Here is a 23,994-nt window from a genome sequence, read left to right as displayed (position 1 = left end):
CTCAGTAGTCCGTCTTCTGTTTGGGAAGAGGGAAATGGTTCTCTCATTGGTCATTATTAGGAGTGGGCGGACAGAGGTACCGCCCAATCGTAGGCGTTGACTGTATGTCAGTTCAGGGAGCCCAGGGACAGGTTACCGGTGGTGCTGGTCTTCCTCCCGGCCGGTGATGGCGGAGGCAGCACCGGAGCCTCCAGCACCATCCGCACCGCTGCCTCCACGAGCTTTGGAGCTGGTCTTCTCCTACCTTGGTCTATCGGATTTATGCTCATGCTCCCTGGTGTGCCGACTGTGGTACCGGCTGCTGCACGGCGACGAGAACGGGGAGGTGTGGCGGGGCCTATGTGCTCGGTGTCTAGGCGAGGAGGGTCTGCGGGGAGACGTGCTATGCGGACTGGACACGTACAAGAGCAAGGTGCGGTGTTAGGAGCCACTTGGCCGGAAAAATCGGACAGTCCGTGGTCGTTTACTCAATGAATTGGGATGGGGAGGCTGTGAAAGACCGACGTTTCATGAGCTTGGAATTTGTGCAATCTCCCTGCTCCTGACGGCTAATTAGTGAAGCGTGCAGTGGTGGGTTTAGTATGGGCCTAGACGCTGTAAATCCGACATCACTAAAAATGACCACTGCATAAGGGAAGTCCTTCCTAGGGTCTTGAGCGAGTACGTAATCGGTTCCTAGGGGTTTGAGCGATTACGTAATCGGGAGGAAGAAGAGTGGTCAGTATAGCCGTTGACAGCCATGCTAACTGATGGCACGGACACCCCGGAGATAGCATACAAAATAAGTGTTTTTAGTAATATAACGTAGAACCGTGAATATTCCACACTTTATTCTTTGTGCATCTCGGTCGGTATAGCGGCATGATTTACTGGCTTTACATGGATCGATCACCATATATTGTAGTGTTATGTCAATTTACTTTCCTTATGACACTGGGAACGAACATGCAGCTCGCGTAGATTACACCAGACCGCATCTATGTGCTGAGCAGAAGGGGGAATATGCTAATGATGCCGTTAAAGTAGAGCTAGAGTCACCATTTTAGCAGGAATGTGTATGAAGTATGCAAATTAGTACTTTGGCTCTGCGGTTGACTTGCTTTCCTGCAAGGCCAAATATAATTATGTTGTGAAATATTTGTATAGCTCCGCGTTTGCCAGTTACTTGGCCTACTGGCTATTGTTATTTGGCCTTTTGGTACTTCATTGAAAAGAAGCTGCTTGCGCATAACCACCATCTAGCTGTATGAGTGGCAGCAAAACTTTATTTACTTCAGAAAGGTGAGACCTGTGTGTGTTTTTTTTTTCAAATACCGAGCTATTCAACAAATTTAAGCAGGTAGCTCAAGTTGGGCTTGCCTGCTGCCATTATCATAAAGGTGTTTCAAAAGGTCTATCGTTCCCTTTTAGTTCTGTTTACAGACATGTGGCATTTGGCTGTGTGTCCGAGCTGATGTTATATAAGCAGAGTGGTTCCTTTCATCCAGGCCTCTCCAGCCACTGCCTGAAGAAAGTGCTGTTGTTATTAGGTCTCGCCTGGCGTAAACTGCGCAGAGATGCGCAGTCTCGCTGGCGAGATTTAATGAGTTAGTGTAGATTTCTCTAGTTCCGTCCCTCTTTTCCATTGGCTGGCGTTACCGTTTATGCTAAACGGTGGCCAGCCATTGGAAAAGAGCGTCTAGTGACGTACACTTTTCTCTTTTAGAGTCGTCCCAGTTGGACTGGCTCGGTTGCTTTACGTTTGTAGTAAAGGCTTATCTTTATGGGGCCATGTGTTTCAAACATATGGCCCCATAAAGACAAGAGATCGGCTGCAGCGCGGTCCTCTTGCACTTTCGGGACCACGTTGCTCTGCCTTGTTAGGTCTCGCAGCACTGCTTGTTTGTTTGTCAGGCCACACCCCTTTTGGTCCATGCATGTTCCGGGATTCATTGCTTTAGTTGAAGGCTTGAATCTAGAGCTGCATACACAAAACTACCGAAGCCTGTATGCACTTTGTAAAGCTTGCCTTCACATGTACGACGTGTAGGCAGAGACCGTATGAAACTGTGTGACTGTGTCCAACAAAGCCAAGCGTTAGTACATTAACTGTAGAACATGACGGACAAGTTGGAATAAGCAACTATAACCAAATTTTAGAAACAAATATTACCTGCAGTTTTATTAAATTATTTAGTGTTTTGCATTGGGTATAACTTCTATCTTGATACCAAAATGTAGTTTGTAACTATCCCCTCGTATAAACGTTTTAAGGTTGTTTGCCGACTGCGGATAAGTTGATTTCAGAAGAATAATTTCAAATTGAGGTGGCCGCCGATGCTAAGCTACTTTAATATGCACATTCCAATAAAATGATAGTGCTTTTCCTATGTCTATATATCAACATTGAGTCAGTGGTTAAATCAGTGTTTCTGGCGATATCCCTTTTCTCATTCGGAATTGACATGACCATAGAGTTATGCGTCTGGAAAGCGCAGGTCGCTGCACTGTGGCATTGTGGGCCGCTGATGGGGAGAGGGAATTATGGCAAATGCTTTGGAGCCGTGAGTATGTGCGCGCCGCTCGCTTCTTGATTCTACATCCGCTGTAGCAGCGCCTGATTGAAACTTCTGTTATTCTCTCTTTCTTCAGGGAGAAGAAAAGAAGGAGAATAGAGGCACAGACAAGCGACAAGTTAGTGCTGGGAAGTGGCATTTGTGAGATTGGGAATGAGCTTTCATCTACCCGTGAGCCGGCCAGGGAATGCAAGGGGACAGGCCACATACATTATTTTACCGTTGACAATGAATGTGATTGAGGGATGTATATAAGGGGGAATACGTGTTTCAAGAGCATAGGAAATGACGAACCACTTTATTTTAGAGAGCTGGTGGAGTGTGGGTCTAAATGATGATGGGGAGTTGAGTAGAGACGGTACATTGCAGAGTTAGCGGATAAACATAGCATTAGAGCTTAGGGGTCCAGAACTTATGCAAATACACCAGATGAGGTGATGGCGTACCGGTAGTGGGCGTGGAATGACCAACACTAATATTCTAGGCAGAAGAGAAGGAGAGTCTTAACTCTCGAGTAGAAACAGGACAAACTGGCCGCAGACGGGTTTGAGGGAGGCAAGGTGGGAGGGGAAGAGATTACAATCAAGCAAGGTATGCGAGTCTGGCGCACTGTTTATGTAGGTTTGCGCCCTATCTGTATGAACTAATATTGACACATGTGTAAACATTCCGTGAATGTATAAGAAAATGTTTGAAATGTAAAAGTGCAAGTTCTCACTATTCCCAAGTGCTTGTTTATTACTGAGAAGTGCCGGTACGTTTCCAACAAACAATACACACTTCCTGAGAGACGTGCCGCTAATTTAATTTTTAAATTAAAGACGTACAGGTACAAAGTGTAAACACTGATCAGAAACATGAAACGACATAAAACACACAATTGTTCTGTAGAATACAGTATGACGTAATGTTTTCGGGAAGAGTTTCAATTTGTTGATAAACAGACTGTACACTACATGGGGAGAACTGAGAAGTATATACAGAGTACCATCATCCTAAGTGGGTTTTGGCGATGATACAGGACACACACCAGACAGGGGATTGTTCATAGAAACACAAGCTAAGCGGTTGGAGATTAACGACCAGCCAGGGTGTAGGGAGGATATCTACAACACAATTGCTAGGGTAGAGGTAGGCATGGACAATACACCATGTTGGCGAATGGGAAAAAGTGAAAGACCGCACACTGACAGGTTGGAGGAGAAAGGGCAGATGTGGCACATCTTTTCGAGCGGTGTTTAATACACACAAGCTAAGAAGAGGAATAATATAGATGATGCACCAGATGGGGGGCCGGCTGTATGGTGGCAATGCTGTCGACAATTGAGAGGGAGGATATAGTCAACACACCAGCCTGGAGTAAGTGGATTTAGTCCCCCACCAGAGCTTGGGTGAGCAAAGGCAACAAACAGGACGGAGATACTACACACCTCCAACCATGTACCAATGCGCAAACGACCAAGCCGCGGTCATGGAGCTGCAGAGGGCTAAAGATGAGGCCAGGAGAATGACTTGAACATGGTAGGCGAGAGGGATTGGACTATAAGGACTTGGATGTGGGGATATCGGAAAATGGCCACGAGACACAAGTGTGTAAAGACAGTTAATTGTTCTGTCTAAAATATTATTAATGACCACGTCCTTCTGTGTGCCCTGCAGGGCTGCATTTATATCCACTGATTAGCACAGCTTTTCGTTTACTGCCTGGGCACACTACTGTCCCTTTGCATCCCAAAGAGATGATTTGATATGCATTGTTTTGTTATTCATTAATAATACCCTCCCTGTGCAGCCATCATATAATTATCGATTGATGCATCTGACTTTATTAATAGTGAATGGGCATACCGCCCCAGTGCAGCATTAATCCTCATTGGTCACTCGAATATTCACGGCCCTCTATCACGATGGGGCGCCACGCCGGCCAGTGCAGCCCGAAGAGCGTAGAAATATTCACGGTTAAGCCTGCTTTATTCATGAAGGAGTGGAGCGTCCTGCACATCAGGGTTAATATGCATTGATTACAATAGCTTTCATTGGCTGGACGCACGAGAACATGTAATAATCATTGATTAGCTTTCCATATTAACGATGACGCACCCTGTCCTAGTCGTTCATCCAATGTATCCTGCAGTGCAACATTAATATTAATTGAACTGTTTAACTTTTATTACTGATGAGGAGGCCCAGTGTCCTCTGCAGCTGATGGGCAGCTTCGATATTCATCCATGCATAAGTTTAAATGGAATATTAATGGAAGGGCCCACTGTACACGCTTGCAGAGCAGCATTAATAATCATTCATCCATTAGTTTAACATTTATATTGATGAAGAAGCAGTGTGTACTGCAGCACAGCCTGCAGGGCAGCATTATATTCATTCATTAGCTTACATGTATTATTAATGGAGGGGCACACTGTACACCCTTGCAGCTTGCAGGGCAGCATTAATATAGGCCTTTCATTAAGTTAAAGCCATTTGCTTTGCTATACAATACCATTAGCAAAGCAAATGGCTTTAACTTCAAGGCGAGACCTATTGCATTTTCAATGCTTGTTTTGTTCAGGTGAGAGGAGTATTTCAGTCTCTAGTTTGCTAGTTTACCTCCATAAAGAGTGATTCCCATTGCAGCGCTTGCATAGTGAAATGCTCGTACACATATTCTGTAGTAGAGGCACATTTGTGCTTTACACTGGGTCCCGCACACCAGCTGATGTGGCCGTTAGAGCGCTTTTGCACATTAATACGATTTTGCACCCAAATGGGAAACCACAACTCTGCTGTTTGTACCAGAGCACCCAGAAATTATTTTTCACTTAAAATGCAATGTCATCCTGATGAGTGCTTTTGACACCCTATGTGGCATCTTCCTACTGACTTTCTCTCTGTACTCATTGGTTGTGAATTTAAATATGATCTACACGTTTGTTGTCTTTATAGCAAGGGGGGTTTTGCACCCAACTGTTTGTGCTCCTAAATTTAATTTTTACACAAATGTGTGTTTTGCCTCTAAATGTTATTTGTGCTTATGAAGTTTTCCACACTTATGCTGCATCATTGGTGATTTTATACGTCGGTGTGCTGTCATCCAAATGTCATGTCATCTGATCTAATCATTTACCCCGAATGCAACGCCTTACTCCTGCATTCTGTCTCTGCACTGAGTGAGACCCCATAGCTGCTTAATTCGATTGTTGCACACCAAATCTGCTTCTTGAGATAAATAGCCTCAATTTTTCTTGGGTGAACTTATAACCACCACTCCTAAAACAGAAAGTTTCTCATCAAATCTGTCCAGGTTGCATGCAGCAACACCTCGTTGGTCTCATACTATGAAGGGCCTAAAAGCTTTTGTCATGTATGGGAGATGAACCACTTATACCGTGCCTACCACCTCCACTCACTAGGACTCCACTTTCTACCCTCTTTCACTCCCACCACATCCTCAAACTGAATTTCTGGGAATGAGATAAGACCACCTAATGCCGGCATACAGAAAGGTAGTCTGGATCAGAATTTGAAGCACAACTACTCCTATACAGACGCAGACATAGACATAATTCACAGGAGATGCGATTACTTGCGGCAGTCTTCATTACAGCCACTTACTACTGACCAGAGTATAAAGTTAGAAATTAATTGCTTGATATCAAATTGAAGCTGGAGTGCAGGACATATTTTTAAAGCTTGCAAGCCACTCCATGCTACCAGTTTTCCCTTCCTAGTCATTGCATCCCTAATCCTTCAAACCCGTTACATTTGCTGGCATTGCTCCACATGCATTGCCACTAATGCACTCCACACACCTGAATAATCTGTGATCAGATAGCATAACACCTGTTACGACAGCCCGTAGAGCAAGACCTCATAAACACAATCCAAGATGCCTCTTTCTGGGGTCACAAATTGTGGGCACAGGAAATGGGTGAAATTCCCACTCGGACCAATAAAGTGAAAAACCTCGGAGCCTTTTTTGAGTCCGAACTATCCTTCGAGGGGCAAATAAACGCCATCACCTTCTCATGCTTCTTTTTGATTAAAACTATCAGAAAGATCCTTCCCTTCATTCCACTAGAGATCCAGAAAGCGGTGGTGACAGCACTCATACTGTCCACACTGGATTATTGCAACGGAGTATTCCTGAACATACGTACCCATCTCCTAAATAAAATGCAGCAGCCCGTCTGCTGCTCGATATCCCCAAACATCAATCAGTAGCTCATGCTCTACCTTCCTTGCACTGGCTACCAGTAAAAGAGAAGGATCGAATTCAAGGCCCTCTGCACTGCCTTCAAGGCACTCCATGGACTCGGACCGGCTTTCCTGACAAATTTCAGTGGTATCTCCCTGGCAGGGAGCTCCGGTCTGCTACCTCCGCCAATCTTGTAGTCCCCAAAGTCAAACTGGCAACCTGGGGAGGGAGAAACTTCGTGGCAGGACAGTAAAGCTGTGGAACTCGCTCCCAATACTCCTGAAGACAGAAAACAACCTCATGGTTTTTCGCAAATCCCTAAAAACCTTGCTGTTTAACATGTAGTGGCTATCTCTTTTGTTTCTCCCGTGCAGGCTCACTTCTCAGATCTGAGCAGCCGCACCTAGACACCTTCTGGTATTAGTGCTCGTTACAAATCCCAATTTCATTTCAAGATCAATCTACCTCAAACAATCACCGCTGAATCACCTTTCCTCAACTTATTTACCAATCTAAACTTACCTCAAAGCTCCCCCCCCCCAATCTGTAGATCTGCGATCTCTAATTCAACTTTCATATCTGTCCTCACACAGGACTGTCACCATCACTATCACATTAATGGGAAGTGGCTTCTGCTCTGAACTCTATACCAGTATCTTACCACTAGGATAAATAGTTCCCCAACTCGATAGGAAAGGAACTTGTAAGGCGGTTAAAGTTCCTATAATTCGCGAACTAATGAATTCAGTAACCCCCTCCAAATTTAAAAAAAAGTATTTTTAATATGCACAACCCCTCAGCCAATGATAAGAAAACAGCTTAATTCTTGGGTATATATCAGATTCCAATAGAAACATGTGTTCAGTTCATTTCTCCCGCACACACAATGTCAAAGGCCATGAAACTTGTGCTTCAAACTAAGAGCATGATTTAGAGTTTAGCAGAGTGGTACTTTGTCACAAATGTGATAGAGATCTTATCACATCTGTTATTTCATACTTTTTCAGTTTTCTTTGGGTCATATACAAATTATACATTTTCTTGTATTGTTTCACTATTCTGAATAATGTGGATGGTCTTTGGAATATCCTGACAAAGCCTCTGTCGTTGATGTAATGGAACAAGTTTACCCAATATGGTATCATATTTGGTCATGTAAGGCTGATCAGAGCATTGTTTTTCTCAGACAATCCAGAATGTATATTAGACATGTGGCCATAATTAGTGCAAAAAAGTAAACCATCTTTTAAACTCTATTAAATCTCTCAGGCTGCCACGCTATTCTTTTGGAAAAGCGCCCAATCATTCAGCTGCCAGTATCGCAATCTTTCAGATTGATAGTGAAACATTTTATTTTTATTTTTGTAGGTCTCAAAAGATTTAATTCCACCCTGCTAAAAAGATCTCTCGACATTCTACAATTTCCTTCTTCCCATTTCAAAAATAGCTCGTCCTTATGACCCAGACCAAAATCCTGGTAACTGTAAATTGGCGTAAATGGAAAGTAGTGATCTTAAACTGTCCAGAAATAGCCATCATTAGTCAAGTGAGCCTCCAAAACATATGTTACTGCTGGCATGTGTTGTTTTAGATGATGCAGTAAGCTTCATAATAAATGGGCTTGCACTGATGCCAACTCCATATGTTCCCATTGTTTCTCAGTAAGCTCCCGTGACCGTCTAAACGCTTCTCACTTGTTTCAGAATAACTGGTGTGCGAGCCTGGGAGAAATGCAGAGGCCTGGGGACAGTATCATTTTTTAGGTCTCGCCTGACCCAGCGCATGCGCTGGTCTGGTGAGACTTATTGAGAGGGCTCCAAAAAGTGCTACCAGGCCAGCCTAGAGGTACAGTGCATGTGCGCGGGCGCGTGCGTCACGCTTTACCGCGATTACTTTCACTTGCACGACCGCTTTGATATTTGATCGCGATCCCGATCACTTGTACGGCCGCTTGGCATAGCCAATAGGTCTCGCTTTTGGGACCTTATAAGTATTTAGTTATGCAACTGTTGCATGGCTAAACACTTATAAGTCCCAAAGGCGCGACCTATTGGCTATGCCAATGCTTGTTTTGCTTGCCAGTCTGCCCTGCCTGGAGATAAAGAGCAGTTGCTGTGTGTATAGCTTCCCTAATCTTTGATATCAGATGCAGGTAAATGGCTCTTTGTAACTCTTTTCTGATTGAGTTACGGTTACACCAAAATATTTAACTTTGCCTTTTCCCAGCTTAAAGGAGCTAGCTCCACCATCCACTCTCTGATCACTGGTTCAAGCTAGACGCTCACCAATTCAAAGTTCCTAAATGTAGTTTGAGTTTAGATATGAGTGAATATTGTTCCACAACCTCTAGTACCTACATAATAGATTGCACAGGGGCGCCCAGTGCTAGCAGAACATCATCTACAAATAGGTGTATTTTATCTGTCATTCCACCAAACTGCATCCCCACAGTGCCCTAAGGTTTTCTAACTTTAATAAATAGGGGAATGAAAACTTAGGGACATGGCACAAACCTGTCTCATACTTTGAACATTTGGAAAGTAGACAGTCCCCCTCCATTTATCAACATCTGTGCCGTGATGAGGAATTGTTGGCCCACATGACTTTGTGCATAGTGGGTCCCAAACCTAGTACCAGTTTGAGAAGGGGCCAAGTTACAGTATCAAATGCGTTTTCAGCGTCAAACGTAAGGATAACCAAGGGCCACGCTTTTTGCATAATTTTTAAGTCCAGTGTAACACACTTCTTATGTTGTCACAGGTTCATCTATTTCTTTTGCATCCAATATGACATTAGGAGCTCTAAACGATTGGCGAGGACCATAGTAAATATTTTCTAGTGTTTAGAAGTAAGATAGGCCAGTAAGACCCATTAGGTTTATCATTTTTGTTAATGAAGTAAATAGTATAACCGTTTGCGAGCTAATATGGATGGACTTGGTGAGTCCGCCAGGCATCGGAGCCTTATTGAGCTGAAGGTCTTTAATTCATTTCTCCACTTCTGTTACTGCGATGGGTTGCTCCAGACTTTTCCTTTTCTATATTTCCTGTTTTAGGAAATCTAGATCTTCAAGCAAAGCTATTGCACTTGAAAGGTCCAGCAGCTCCTCACGATATAAGCGTCCATCACAGGTGATTAGTGTGCTATACAAATTGGCATAACACATTATTAGATATCGACCCTCCTTTTTGGCTTTTATCACTTCCAATGGCTCAAATTGCAAATTCCAATTTAATTCTAAAATCACACCTTCTGCTTTTTTGCTCTTTTTGATGCATGGAACCGAATTAGGAATTATTTCTGATCCATTAAATGTATGTTTCTAGAGGCTGGGTGGGTCTCTTATGAAAAAATAATATGGGGTTGTTCAGCCGTTTTTCATTCCATGGTACTAATCCTATCATCCATCTAGTTTGTGTAATCTTTGTTCACGACCACTTAGATTAGTACTATTAAGGGTAGTGTATGGTTTCTGTTTTAGTTCTCTGATCTGGTTGCAGCCCTTCTCCTCTGAACCACTCCTTTCCCAGTATTCACAGGCACATGAACTGAGTAGGGAATTGAAACGCACCCGGTGTGTTTGAGGTCACACCCACAGCCAACACTGCCACTGATGCCCTTGGCCCAACATATAATTCCCAATTGTGCAGCCACCAATTACTATTGAAACCAGAGTGAAGTGTTAATCACCAATTGAACCACAAATGTAACATTTTCCTCAAACTCATACCAAACCCCTATCGCTCACATTCAGTCAACCGTTTCAGCAGCTTATGCTCTCTAAGCGCCTACTACTTTGAATTCTTTCCTGTCTTCTCCAATTCTATTTTATGTGTGACTGTGTCCTTCAGTGAACTCTGAACTTCGTCTTCCATCATGCCCAAAATCCATTGCAACGGGGGAAAGCCCAGCTATATTTGATTTGTTTTGAGTCCTCTTGTAGTGGCCTCCTTTTGTTAAGTGTTTTTTGTTACTGGTCTTCAAAGAGTTGTATTTGATTTTCATGAAAGTCACTACAATCCGATCGTCTTGCTTGAGTCAGAATCTTATCTTTTAAGATCGACAAGGCCAGCTTAGTCAATAGTCCTCTTGGATGTATTCCTGGCGAAGTTCTCAGCGCTCCTGATCTGTATGTTCTGGCAATGTTAATTGTATAGTCTTCTTCTTTTTCTTGGAGTCAGACAGTGCCAGGTGGCACTCAGGATTTTGCGTGCCAAGACTAAAGAGTCAATTGTGAGTGCAGTCACTAAGTATCTCCACTGGAGTTGGAGTATCGGGGCTAAAGTGCTGAAGTAACCTATGTTGAAATAACATTAGTTTGTAAATATGATTTTTTTTTAGTTTAGGTTTCTGATGCAAACTACTTTCGCTCACCTGGGTAGTTATTGTCTTATTCATGTCTTTGATACACCTGGCTTTGATTTTATTTGTTGTGAAGCTTTTGTCTCCCCACGCCTAATCTTTTTGTATGCATTGTTCAAAAATAAACATGTGGCATAACGACTCTGTGCATCAAGTTATGAAACAGTTTATCTGGAGCCACTATGCCTTTTTTAAATATTGCTTTTTCTATTTTTATAATTGCTTTTAGATGTTCAGTTTATTTTAGGTTTGTAATGATTCTAATGTGATGTCTTCTAATGAACCTACAAGTATATTTTATATAAATTATGTTTGTAACTTCTATTGTCTTGGTACAGAATACGGTGTTTACTGAGTCTATTCTTTTTCTTTGAGAACATACCCAAAATAACTCCATTCAAAAATGTGCTTTTCCACTCTTTCTGCAGTTTGTTTCACGCTTCTTAATCCAATGTTATTTTATCATGATCAGTCTTCAATCATTGTCTGAGTTCTCTCGGTTCTCGAGAGACTAAAGCATAAGTTCATTACATTTCTTCCACCGTCGTGCCCATTCATTAATCTAAAGGCCGCCTCATTGGAATGTACCTGTCACCAATCACTTTTATGTCTTTGGCAGTGGCATTCATTGTGGATTCCATTTCCATGTTAAAAAAAAAAAAAAAAAAAAAAACGACTTGTCTTTAATTTGGAATACACATAGCAGCAGTATACAGTACGAGCATATACATCATATATGCATTACATAATTGTATTTGCAAACGTGTGGAAAGTGCTTGCTAGAGCATGTATTGCAGTCAAAATGCTAAAAGAGGTGCATATCACTATTTTTAGGTAAATAAGTAACAGCGATGCAGTTATCAAACACGTAACCATTAAAAAGAAGAAAGAAAAACTGGGCAGTGGTTGGCAGAGCAGGACTTCTCATATATCTTCTAACAGCAGGGACCAATGTGATTTTTACAGCTAGATCCATCCCAACTCCCCCTCTGAATGATCTTTAGTGTATCTGGTAGCGAAGTACAGAGACCTTGCCCTATGTATCTCCTGCAGTGTGTAGCTGGGTGGCGTCGTAGGGGCGACCAGCTCACCATCAAAGTACGACCACAGATCTCCTCTCCCTGCAAAAACCAATTAGCTCCCTTGCCAACTCAAAACAAGCATTAAAACGTCTGTGCTTATGATGTTTTTTTTTTGCTAGGGGAATGTAAATGCACTGTAGGTAAACCAGTCTACATGAACTGCGCTGCTGTACTCCAGGGGGATCCCAAAAAAAACAGTCACTGTTTACAACAGTGCCCAGCCGTGGCCACAAAGTGAACGCGGCTTGAAGCATTTGAAATCCGAAACCGAACAGATGGCACACAGCGCGCCCCTGCTCGTAACCGCAAGCCGTGGGCGGATACATGCAGACGCCTTTGCCCAATTGCGTGGTCTGTTTTTAGAAAGACACACGCAAAGATCAGTGAAAATAATGCACACAAAAAAAACACACGCTCAAGCGTGTGGGAAGCCCAGAGTGATTCCAAGAAGTGGTTTTCCTAGAGCAGCACATGCGCGCTGCGCTAGGTTCGACCTAAAAACCGAAAACTCCCATGTCAGTTGGTCTTATACGGGTTGTTGGGGTTCCCCCGTCGGTGTGCCAGGGGGTCCCAGTCTGTGAGTGGGTGTCGGCTCCTACAGCCATCTGCCCGATAGTCCCCAGCTTCTCCAGCAATATTCCCCATGTCTCCAAATCTTTTTCGGCATTCTCGTCTGTGTTGACTATACAGAGGCGTCGCTCCTCGGCCACCCCCCATTTACACATATCTGCTGTCCATCTGGGCAGTCTAGGGCTGTGTCCAGTGTATCACTATGTGATGCCTAGCAAGCACCAGTCCCAAGTTCGCAAATTTACATTGAGTTCTGGTCTTCGCCTTAGCGGTCGGTAGGACCCTCTAGGAGACAGTGCTTAATTGTTTACAGATCTGAAGGCCAGTCGCCAATCAAAGTGTCTCTAGCTCTCCTGACCAGTAGAGCCGAGGGCAATCTCACGCCACGTGATTGAATGCAGCTGGTTCAGCCCCACAGCGGGGACATTCTGAGGAGCGCATCTCATGGAAGCGTGCACATCTGAGGGGGGTCATGTATGTATGGTGTAGGTAATGAAATTGTATACATTTGAAACAAACTTTGCTGGCCACTTCCCGGACACGTGCGAACACTGTCATTCACTGTCGGTGAGGGGTATCGGTAGATCTGTTGACCATCTATCCCAAACATGGGATTCCATTTATCTTTTTAACCTGCTTTAGTTCATCTGTAAAAGTTAGGTTCAGTGTTATTTTGTAGATCTGGGAGGCTGACCATCAAGCTCTCTGAGTGGGACTGGATTTTGAGTTTTTGACACATACATCATCACTTCGCTGGAGCTCGGGCATCTCGGTGATTTTGTTACTCTTTTTATACTCCTCTTATTCCAACATAATCAAAGGTTGTGTTACAGTTTGCTTGTGTCAGACTTCATGGAAACAAAACTGCAAAAGAAAGCAGAGTACTGTTATGAGCCCTGTGTAAATTACATCAACTAGCTATAAAAATAAGTCTCCTAGCCTGTTGAAAAGAAGTCTTACTAAACTGTGGAGTACTTTATCTGGGATATAACTCTCCACCAACTCGTATTCAGTAGAGGTTCCTCTCATCTCTTGTTATGATTCTCTGCAGCACAGTTAGTAGGTCACTTTGCTGTCATCAGCACGATCATTCTCTTCCATGATTAATAGGGTCTGAGACTATTATGTGCTCAGGATGGAATGAGATGAGTGCAACTACACATAATCACTGGCAGTCGTGCATGACGTTCTCAAGTATTTTCAAATCTACTTTCAGCACATTTTCAAAGTACTTCTTAGAAGTAGCTAGAAAGGCTGCCAGTATGTCAACAAAGAAAAGGGCAGACCTTATCCCACTCTATGTAATCAAGGAAGTGCCTTTATGTAGCCTCTCTTGTATTCTTTGAGCTGTCAAACATTGTTATTTAAAGTCGTTTTGCTCTAATAGTGTAGTAGGCATATCACAATACCATTTGGCCAGTCAGGGTACACATTTTCCCAGCAGTACTCCTCCACCATTACAGACCAGTAGGAGAGACCACATTAGATTGTGCCACTGCAGCCACATTGGTCCCACTGTGTCATAAGGATGTCCCAGAATTCTAGGCCCAATATGGCTGGTGCTGTCATCTGCCAGTGTGAGCTCTCGTCCGGTGCCTTTCTTCTTCACGACTGTTCCTTCTGCCTTTTCATTAAGAATTCCATTACCCTATTGTTTATTCATCGTATATATGTGCAAGTTGAGCTCAGTGGTTACTTGCAGCGTACATTTGGGCATATTAAGGGGTATATGGCTGGAGCTTACCAACGCCAAACCACACCGATCTAGTATCAGTCTCTCACCCAAAGCTGAGCATCTTGCATCGCCTGTCTAGAAGCAAAAGCAGTTTATTGGTTCCTCGTTTGAAGCACAGATCAATTGACCACCTTTTTGAGATCAGACTTGGCTGGGCATTTCAAACTCCACTGGGAAAAAAGACAGACTTTCACACATTCCTTCTCAAATCCTTCCTATTGGACAACAACCTACTACAACTTTGCACCTTCCCTAACAGCAATAACAAAAATTACAGTACATCTGATTTTCATAAAGAATCCCTGTATACAAATCTCTTACTATCTCAAATTGGATTGGTCAGACTACTTTTTCATTTCTTTCAAAGTCCTGATCGTAACAGAAGACTAAAATCACAAAATCTAGAGATCTCATATTCCAGTGCTGTGGGTGTACGTATATGTTATACATTCTAATTTATTTTTTGTATCTTAATTTGTGCATTGTTCAGCAGCTGGGAGTGTCACAGGTCAGATGTCTGCAGGTCTAAGCAAAAAGTGACTATATAATTCTCACAGTATTTTGGGAAGGCAGAAGAGCACAGTGGCTATATATAAAAAAAAAATCCTCATTTGTATTAACACTCTAGTACTTTATAAGCAAACGTGTGGCTAACTGCCCACTTTTGGTATCGATTATAACCATAAGAATGTGTCTGGTGATCTTCCTTTAGCCGTCACACAGTCATAATAGAGCAACCCAACTTAAAACTAACTAAATACCTATAACGCCTTCGGTGCCTTTACCATTCGTCTGTTTGTTGGTCACTCTTGGGCATTTGTCAGTAAATGAATCTCAGTATTCCTGAGTTTAGGTGTAGGAGTGTGCATTTAGTGGAGGAACAGATTAATAGATACATCATTTTAATTTTATTTTCTTCTTCTAAAACATCAGCTAATGGATACATTTAACCTACGTCTCTGACTGTGTGCAAATTTCTTAGTTTTGCTGCAACTTACATATATATGCTTTTTACCCTCTTTGTATGATGGCTGCTGTTTGGGTGATTCCTGCATACGAATCTTCATAGCTTCCAAACAAGCACATGTATATTAGATGTAAATGATTCTTTTAGAGTTGGGCAGCATTAGAGTTTGTTTGGGTCTTTTAAGTGTGGTTTGCAGGAGATAGTGGCCTCCAATATAATAATTGGTATTACTGGTTCATGATACCTTGCTGTGTCTGTTCTTGCATCGCCCATTGTTTTGCCTGTTGTTTTCTTTCTCAATCTAACTTTTGTTCTTTTTCAGATCCGGGCCTTCCAACATGGCTTTAGCCCCAGTGACTGTTCCCGAAATGTTTACATAAAGAAAAATGGCTTCACGTTACATCGGAACCCCATTGCACAGAGCACTGATGGTGCACGGACCAAGATTGGCTTCAGCGAAGGGCGCCATGCCTGGGAAGTTTGGTGGGAAGGGCCCCTGGGCACAGTTGCTGTAATTGGAATCGCAACCAAACGTGCTCCTATGCAGTGTCAAGGTTATGTTGCATTACTGGGAAGTGATGACCAGAGCTGGGGATGGAATCTGGTGGATAATAACCTGCTTCACAACGGAGAGGTGAATGGTAGCTTCCCGCAGTGCAACAATGCACCAAAGTACCAGGTGAGATTCCAATACAGTGCACTACATTTCCAGGTCTTTAACTTTGTTAATGCCCAATCCATACTGGGAAATGGATGTTAGCTGGTTTTGCTGGAAAAATGTACTTGTATAGAACTCGCCAGTCTTCCAAATGGAGAGTCTTGAAGTACTGTAGACAACTGTTTTGTCCCGTAACTTCAGTGCACAGGAATACTGTCCATCCGGTGGTTACCATCACCTCTTTGTGTTCAATCTACATTTCCTGTTTTTCTGCTGACCTTTTTATGATTTTAACAGTTTAAATTTGAACTGGCATATTTACCTGCCAGCGCTACTCCTTTTTGTCTACATTTGAATGAGCTTTGTATGAAATCACTCTCTTATTTCTTTTAAGATGCCGAAGTGTTTTCCACCATCTGTCTCCATTGTTCTCTTGTATACTTGTACAAATCACAACTAGAATCAAATTCTTAATAATGCGAGAACATTTTTCAAATAATAGTTGAGTGCTACACTATCCCCTTGCCACTGAAAATAGTGTACAAAGCAAGTTCACCAACAAAATTATATTTTTAAAAGTGAGGGAAGGATCCAGTCCCAAAGGATCAACTTGGATGGCCATGGATACCATATGGTTATAATCCATTCTTTATTCCTTTTTTTTTCTCTCCCCTGCATGTGTGGGGCTATAAGATGTTCTCAATAATGAACATTTATAGTTTTGTGCTAAATACCAGAGATATACCCCTCTAATTGTTAATCAAGTGTAATACAACTATTTTTGTATCTACTTAATTGGCGTGCCTGTTTTTTGTTTTTTGTTTTGTTATTGTAAACTAATCTCTCTCATTTACAGGGTGGTTTATTTTCCTTTCCTACTGCAATCCAGACCTAGATATGCTTTTCAGCTCATATCTTGGTCATTTTAGAAATTCAAGTGACATGTGGACAGTGTTACGGGCGGCCGCACACAGCGGGGTGGTGCCGGTGAGGCCGTTAATGTGATGGCTCCATTAAAACATTCAGAGTCTGCTGTTCATAGTGGGAGCTATGCTCAATATGGCTGTTCGGTTTCGGATTTCAAATGCTTCAAGCCGCGTTCACTTTGTGGCCACGGCTGGGCACTGTTGTAAACAGTGATTGGTTTTTTTGGGATCCCCCTGGAGTACAGCAGCGCATTTCATGTAGACTGGTTTACCTACAGTGCATTTACATTCCCCTAGCAAAAAAAAAAACATCATAAGCACAGACGTTTTAATGCCATGTTTGGAATGTCGTCCCTAATGAATAATGGCCAGACTAGGGTTTTCACCAATCTCGGCCATGATGCATACAGGAGATTGTACCTGCTCATAGTTTGGATGACAATTCATCAGGCGTCCGGAGTGGTATGTTTTTGTTGCATTTGTTTGTTTCGTATTGTTTAGAGGTGCGTTTATTGAATAACAGCCAATCTGGCTACTACTAGTGTGTTTTGCACAGATAGATTGTATTGGATAATGGCCATCTTGATCTTTGTATCGTTCTGTGTGGAGAAATATACACTTTTCCTCTTGGGTTACCATAGTCCATTGCTCTGCTTGAGGTGGCTGTTATGTTTTAAGGGATCTTTGCCCATTATCTGGCTTTGTTACATGTGTATGTGGGTATGATAAGGTGAAGGTATTTCTTCTGGGTGGTTTAGATCTATATTGTTGAGAGAATATAGGTGTGTTGAGGATATAGCTGCGTTGCTGTGGGGGTTGTCTAATGTGCAATATTCATGTGAGATAGGCGTTAATTTGATATGTATGTGCTGCTCAGGTTGTACAAACATTGCAAGCTGTATGACTTGGAGCCAAGATGTGTGTATGATAGTGCAAGGGGCTGTGCCAAATATATACTGTTAAGTAGTGTCACATGTGGGTTCAGGAAATGCTTATTTTTACTGAATTTAAAGTTTGTTTGTATCATTGTGAAATAAGTGTATATCTTGGGTTGTAATGTTGTCCTGTGGTACAACAGTATCCAGAAAAGAGAGGGTGATGCGTCTGGGTGACTGTCACACCACTCTCCTATGTGATGCAGTCTGTGGTTCCTCAAGGGAACACCGAGATGAGTGAATTTAAAGGGATGTATGAGAGTCTTTAGTAGAAGACCGGGCTGAAGGACCTTGTAGGCTTAGAAGGGAGGTAAGGCTGCCATCCTAATTACATCTCTGTACAGCACAATGAGTTCCTTTTATGTGTATGCCCCACTGTGCATTATCAGCCCTCCAACCTGCTGTGACCGTTACCAAGTGCACAAGAGATGTGCATAAGGTGAACTGTCAGTCATCAAAGAGGAGGATGGTAAAAAGCATCTCAAACCTTAACAAGATAAGATGTAAATAGCAATAGACAAGTGCATGGGAAAGTCTGCACCCCAAGCAGCACATTCCCACTCTACCCCTCTTAGACAAATCCATGCAGGAGAAGAACATTCTTCTCTGTCCAAGTGTCTGTGTCTTTTACATTTTCCCTCCTTCAGTCTTCCCCAGCAGCAAACATGTGAAGAGTGATGGAATCCAAACTGGAACAACACTACTCCAATCCAGTTAGCCCCTTCAAAATCCATCTGCATACAGGATCGGCACCATTCGTACCCCATCCACCATAGATGATCAAGATAATACACAGCAAAGATCATCAAGCAAAAATTGCTCTGACCTCCACCTAAGTCCTCGCAGTTACCTTGACATTGGCCCTCAGACCCCGCCATGCTTGCGAGCTGTATGATTTTTTTGTATTTTTATTTTTTTAGTAAATTATATAGGTAAAATTGTCCTGTGACAGTCCTCAAATTCTGCATCTGAATCGACAGCAAAAGTTCAGCCCATGCTCTATCTCCAAGAAACCAGGCAACCCCATAGAAGTGATTCAATGGATATAAAACCTTCCTGACTCGAATAATTGACAGCAACACACCCAGCAGAACCACTAATATTGCAACCAAACCGGCCAGCCACTCATTGGCTACTGACTAGCTTCAGAATTCATCAGACCACATATTTGTGATCTTTGAGTGGGAAATGATGCTGGCCAATCAGATTTAAAGGTCACAATCGTGCATCATCCATTACTTGTCAGCATGAAGTGCAGCCTCCATTCGGTATCGGGACTATGGTAGCACTGGGATATTTTTTTAGGCATGCACCTGTCTGAGAAATAGTCTGGTGACAACGTGGGATAAACAATAAATCCTCTGTTTAGCATTTGCTCTAGATGCTTCCTCACAGAGTGATAGAAAATGTGACCACGAACTTCTATGAAACCTTTTTGTCTAGGAATAAGCTCCTCAATGCTGCCCTTTCCTGTGCCATTTGCAGTGGGATATACCCACCAGTTGTGTAGTAAAGGGCCACTATAGAAAATTAAAATGGTTACCTTTATGGTGACTCCCTTTAGTCCAATTCTGTAGGCAGGTTCCCATAATTAATTCCCTTCTGCTGATGCTTCGGCCATAAGATACCGATTATTATGAGGACTGACCATTGACCGTAATGAAGTGTGTATTTACTATTCTAACTCCACGCGCGCTTTGATAGTAAGGGAGGTTATAAAATGTACCAAGGCAAATATAACTGCACTTTTAGTTTTTTGATACACTCCCTCACAAGCTCTTTAAACGCACTACTGGGGCGGTCCTCCTAATGTACCAGTCCTCGCAAAGATGGTGTTTGTCTGTCTGCTTCTTTCCGGGTCTATTTACGCTATGAGTACTGCTCCAGTCCTTGCAGAGTGAGATACACACACGCACACACCTACACCATAACATACCTCTTATTATGAGGACTGGCCATTGACCATAGTGAAGTGTGTAATTACTATTCTACCTCCATTTGCGCTTTGATTGTAGGGTAGGTTATAAAGCGAGCCGAGGCAAATATAACAGTGCTTTTAGTCTTTTAATGCACTTCTAGAAAGTATCTAAACACACTCCAGGGACGGGTTCTCACAATGAACCGGTCCTCACAAATCTGTTTGTCTAGTTCTGACATGGTTAACCCACACTATGAGGACCGAGCTGGTCCTCCCAGCGTGTGTTCTACATGTGTGTGTGTGTGTGTGTGTGTGTGTGTGTGTGTACACACACACACACACACACTCTCTCTCTCTCTCTCACTCTCGCACTCTCTCTCTCTCTCTCTCTCTCTCTCTCCAGTACTGACCCGTAACTCTCAGTTTATTGGTCCTGCCACAGATTAAGGCAAACTGTGTCCCCATAAAGGTAATATTCACCTTTTTAATAAGAGGAGATATTTGGTAAATTGTTCTTTTGGTAGATGTTTCTGATTGCTATCATCCTGTCAAACCCACTTTGAACACTTCCAGCTTCTGGTTTTTTTGTCACCTCTGCCAACACCATTTTAGTGCCACTCTACTCTTAAGTGTCTATCCTTGAGGTAAATTTGTCTTCTTCAGTGTATGTCTTAGTAGGCGCCCATAGTACCCTTACTTCTTGGAGTCTAAAAACCTACCTACCTTCCACATTCAGAAGTATATCCATACTTCTGCTTGTACACCAAACCCTTCACCTGGTCCTTGAACTGAAAAGACTGCTGTGGACCACATTTTCTGAAAAGTTGCTTTTGGTTACAAATTTGCCTCGCCCTATTTTCCAGACTACAGTAGCCATGCATTACATTCAGACCATCTTTTGAAGTAATCTTGTATTCTTCCCCCCCCCCCTTTTCCCCATGTATGCCTTTCTGATCAAAATACTCATGAATCTAATGACTACAAATGTTTCCTTGCATAGTAATTGCTAAATTTAAGGAACATGAAATCACGTTCAAGATCTGTCACAATTTCTCATTGTTAACATTGCTGTTTTTGCTTTGTTTTGACAATGATGGAGTTTTGCTCCTAATGCTTAACATGCCCATCATACCACTAATAGCTAGGTAGTAATTCGCTGTTCTGTGTCTTATTTTAATGCTAATGTTTTTGATTGCAATGCAGGGTTCATTCCCATCCGCACTTTCTCAAGTTTTTGTTTTCTAGCTGTATGTCATTTAAATTAGTACCTTAAATTCATCACAGTACATATAGTGCCAGTTTATAGCTGAATGCTTTACTTTCATGCATGTAAACTACATAAATGTATTATAGTTTTGTTCAACTTTACAATTTACTTATGTACTATCTGATGTATTCCTTTGTTTCATTCTTTTCCCCAGATAGGTGAACGAATAAGGGTTATCTTGGACATGGACGACAAGACCTTGGCCTTCGAGCGTGGCTATGAGTTCCTGGGTGTAGCTTTTCGTGGATTGCCAAAGACCTGTTTGTACCCAGCAGTATCTGCTGTTTATGGCAACACTGAAGTGACTTTGGTCTACTTGGGAAAGCCCTTAGATGGATGACCATATCTTCTGCCAACCTTGTTGGAGCTGTGGACTTTTCAGATCTGAAGATCTGCAAGAATGGGACCCATGTGTCTCATCAGCAGGAGAATGCCAAGGCACATTCTGAAAAAGAAAGCTGCTTCCATCACAAACCGTTGCTATGTGGCATTTCTCCTGTCCTAAAGACTTGCGTTCTCTAACCTTCTGGGTAATGACAGTAGTCATTGGAATTGCCCTTCTGAACGTGCATGGTGTGAAAAGGTTTACATTTATTTTAATTGCAAAACCTCTCTCTGCACCAGTCGTATTCTGTTGAGCAAAGGTATTTTTCTGACACTGCAAATCACGAGATCATCCAAAGAAGCAGATGGGAGCAAGGTTAATGCGCTCGGTTCAGTGTGTCTCAGGTGTGTGTAATACTGGGAGAATTATTTAATGTTTTTAAAGCACTGCCTGGCATAGTCTCTACAGACGTAGCAGGTGGGGTGCATTATAATATTTGTGCAGCTATTTTTATCGGTATTTTAAAACTGTGTATATGACCCACGTCTTTTAAGTGTAAAACTGAATGGTATGTTTTTCCTTATCTTTATATAATTACTTAAAACACTACAAGTATATTGAAGCAGTCTAGGTATGTGAGTGTATGAAGATCCTACTGCTTTAATTGAGCACATCTGGGAAATGTTGAATTAGGATTCTTTGGACCCTGTCTGCTTCCAGAAACCAGTACAATCTTACTGTGTTGAATGAATGTATGGCTTCCACAGTCTCATTCTACTAAGTTCTGTCACGCCAAGGTCCTTGTTACGTACAACAGGGTTGTTTCATGTTTTCCTCAAAACAAGGAGAAATTAGTGGGGGAGGCAGGGGGAGAATAGGTGGGAAAGGGAGAGAGATGATGGTCATTCTATCTTCTAGGAATTGAGCTTATGCCAATCAACTCTTTGGCACCCCTGTGAATGAGAACTAGTCTGAGGGCCAATAAAAACTCCAGGGATCAGTTAATAATTGCACAGCGAATGTTGTGTGTGACTAGAGCAAAGGATGTTAAGGTTTGGCCCAGTCAGCTCGAGATTACAGACTACAATTTGATTTGTGTCAGTAGTAATCAAGATGAATTGCTATTTGGTTTGTTCCGTGGCTCCTGGAATGAGCCAGTTGTTTTGTCTGTATCAAACAGATGGTTGGAACTTTAGAAGAGACCACCTGAATAATCAACAGAACTGTTGACCCTTCTTCATAGTTTTAGATGCCATTCTTTCGATGGGTCTAAACTGCTCAATGATCCTTCTTCAGTTAATAAATCTTAGTAAACACCATGAAGCAGCTGCACTGTAAGTTTGCTCTTTGTTCTTTCGATCAATATATTTTCATAAGCATTAACTCCTCAGAGATTTTATAGTCGATAGACTTTACCTAGATCCAAAAATGGTGCTCTTGGCCTGAAGTAGCGAATTGTTAGTCCCTCTATTAGTAAGGTTCTTTTATAGTGCAGTGTATAGACCAATCTTCAGATACTTTCACAGAAGGCTCCTTTGTCAGATGTTAAATGTCAAACACTCACTGCTACTATTTAAACTTACATTTTTAAATGTAAGTCTGTTCTTTCGATCTAGGGTACATCATTAGAAGGAGGTGACTTTTATTGGACCTGTAAGATTTACTTTTTAAGGTATGTGTTCGAAGGAGTGGAGATATGAATTTACTTAGCAGACCGATTCCAAGCACTGGAAATAGGAAATAAGGTTGATTTCAGTTAGTGGTAGATAAAAGGGAAATGTTTTGCAATCTTATCAGTTCCTATTTAGGCTGGGACTGGGCCTTTTCCCCACTTTAATATGAGATTATTGAGATGATAGACCAATCTAGAGTACCAGGTCAGCTGTTAATTTATTTCATTTTGTGTTATGTGCAGCATGAGCATGTTCAGGGTTTCAAAGATGCAATGCACAGTCTATAGCAGTCAGGGTAAGATACACTTGCAGGTAGTGGGGAAAGTGGTTCAGGAGTTTGTGTAATTTAAAGAGAAGAATTTGAAAGTCTGGTTGAGAGGTGGAGCTTGGCAGTTTGTCTTAAGAGAGGTAATCTATTGGTCTTAAGGTTTAATACATGCAGTACTAATCAGTGTTAAGTATTGTAATGTATCCACCTATGTAACTATTTTATTGTCGAGGAGAGAGTCAAGGGGAGATGTAATATGATTGTGGGAAAAACTGTGACTTTCCTTTCATAAAAATGGATAATAAAAATTGGTTGCTGTCGTACTAATGTCAAGAATTGTTACAAAGTCACCAAGATGTGTTTTCTATGGAGATTGGATGGAAAATAGCTTTACAAGTGGAAAGAATGTTCTGATCATTTAGCATCGGATGAAATAGATGAATGTCCTCCTCAACTCACCAATGTTGTGACTCCATATCTGCCTCGGTTATGAAGACAGTTCTATAGTGGGATCCTCCCTGTCTGCGTTCTATGTATGTGTCTGGAAGCAGTCCTATTGGT

General features: G+C 42.2%; 1 protein-coding gene across 2 annotated transcripts; it reads left to right on the top strand.

The window, feature by feature from the left end:
- Positions 1 to 47: 47 nt before the first annotated feature.
- FBXO45 (F-box protein 45) lies at positions 48 to 23,753 on the top strand. Of its 2 annotated transcripts, XM_085634226.1 has the most exons (4): positions 48 to 412; positions 2,632 to 2,673; positions 15,786 to 16,142; positions 21,322 to 23,753. In XM_085634226.1, the coding sequence occupies exons 1-4, from the start codon at positions 167 to 169 to the stop codon at positions 21,505 to 21,507; spliced, it is 831 nt and encodes a 276-aa protein (XP_085490352.1). In that variant the 5' UTR covers positions 48 to 166; the 3' UTR covers positions 21,508 to 23,753. The 2 variants fall into 2 exon arrangements, with proteins under 2 accessions (XP_085490352.1, XP_085490353.1); XM_085634227.1 differs by lacking the exon at positions 2,632 to 2,673 and having other exon boundaries at positions 59 to 412.
- Positions 23,754 to 23,994: the final 241 nt, after the last annotated feature.

Source organism: Triturus cristatus, chromosome 11 (assembly GCF_964204655.1).
Source record: "Triturus cristatus chromosome 11, aTriCri1.1, whole genome shotgun sequence".
Taxonomy (NCBI): Eukaryota; Metazoa; Chordata; class Amphibia; order Caudata; family Salamandridae; genus Triturus; species Triturus cristatus.
Note: the sequence above shows the minus strand (reverse complement) of the source record. Positions and strands in the feature narration are given on the sequence as shown.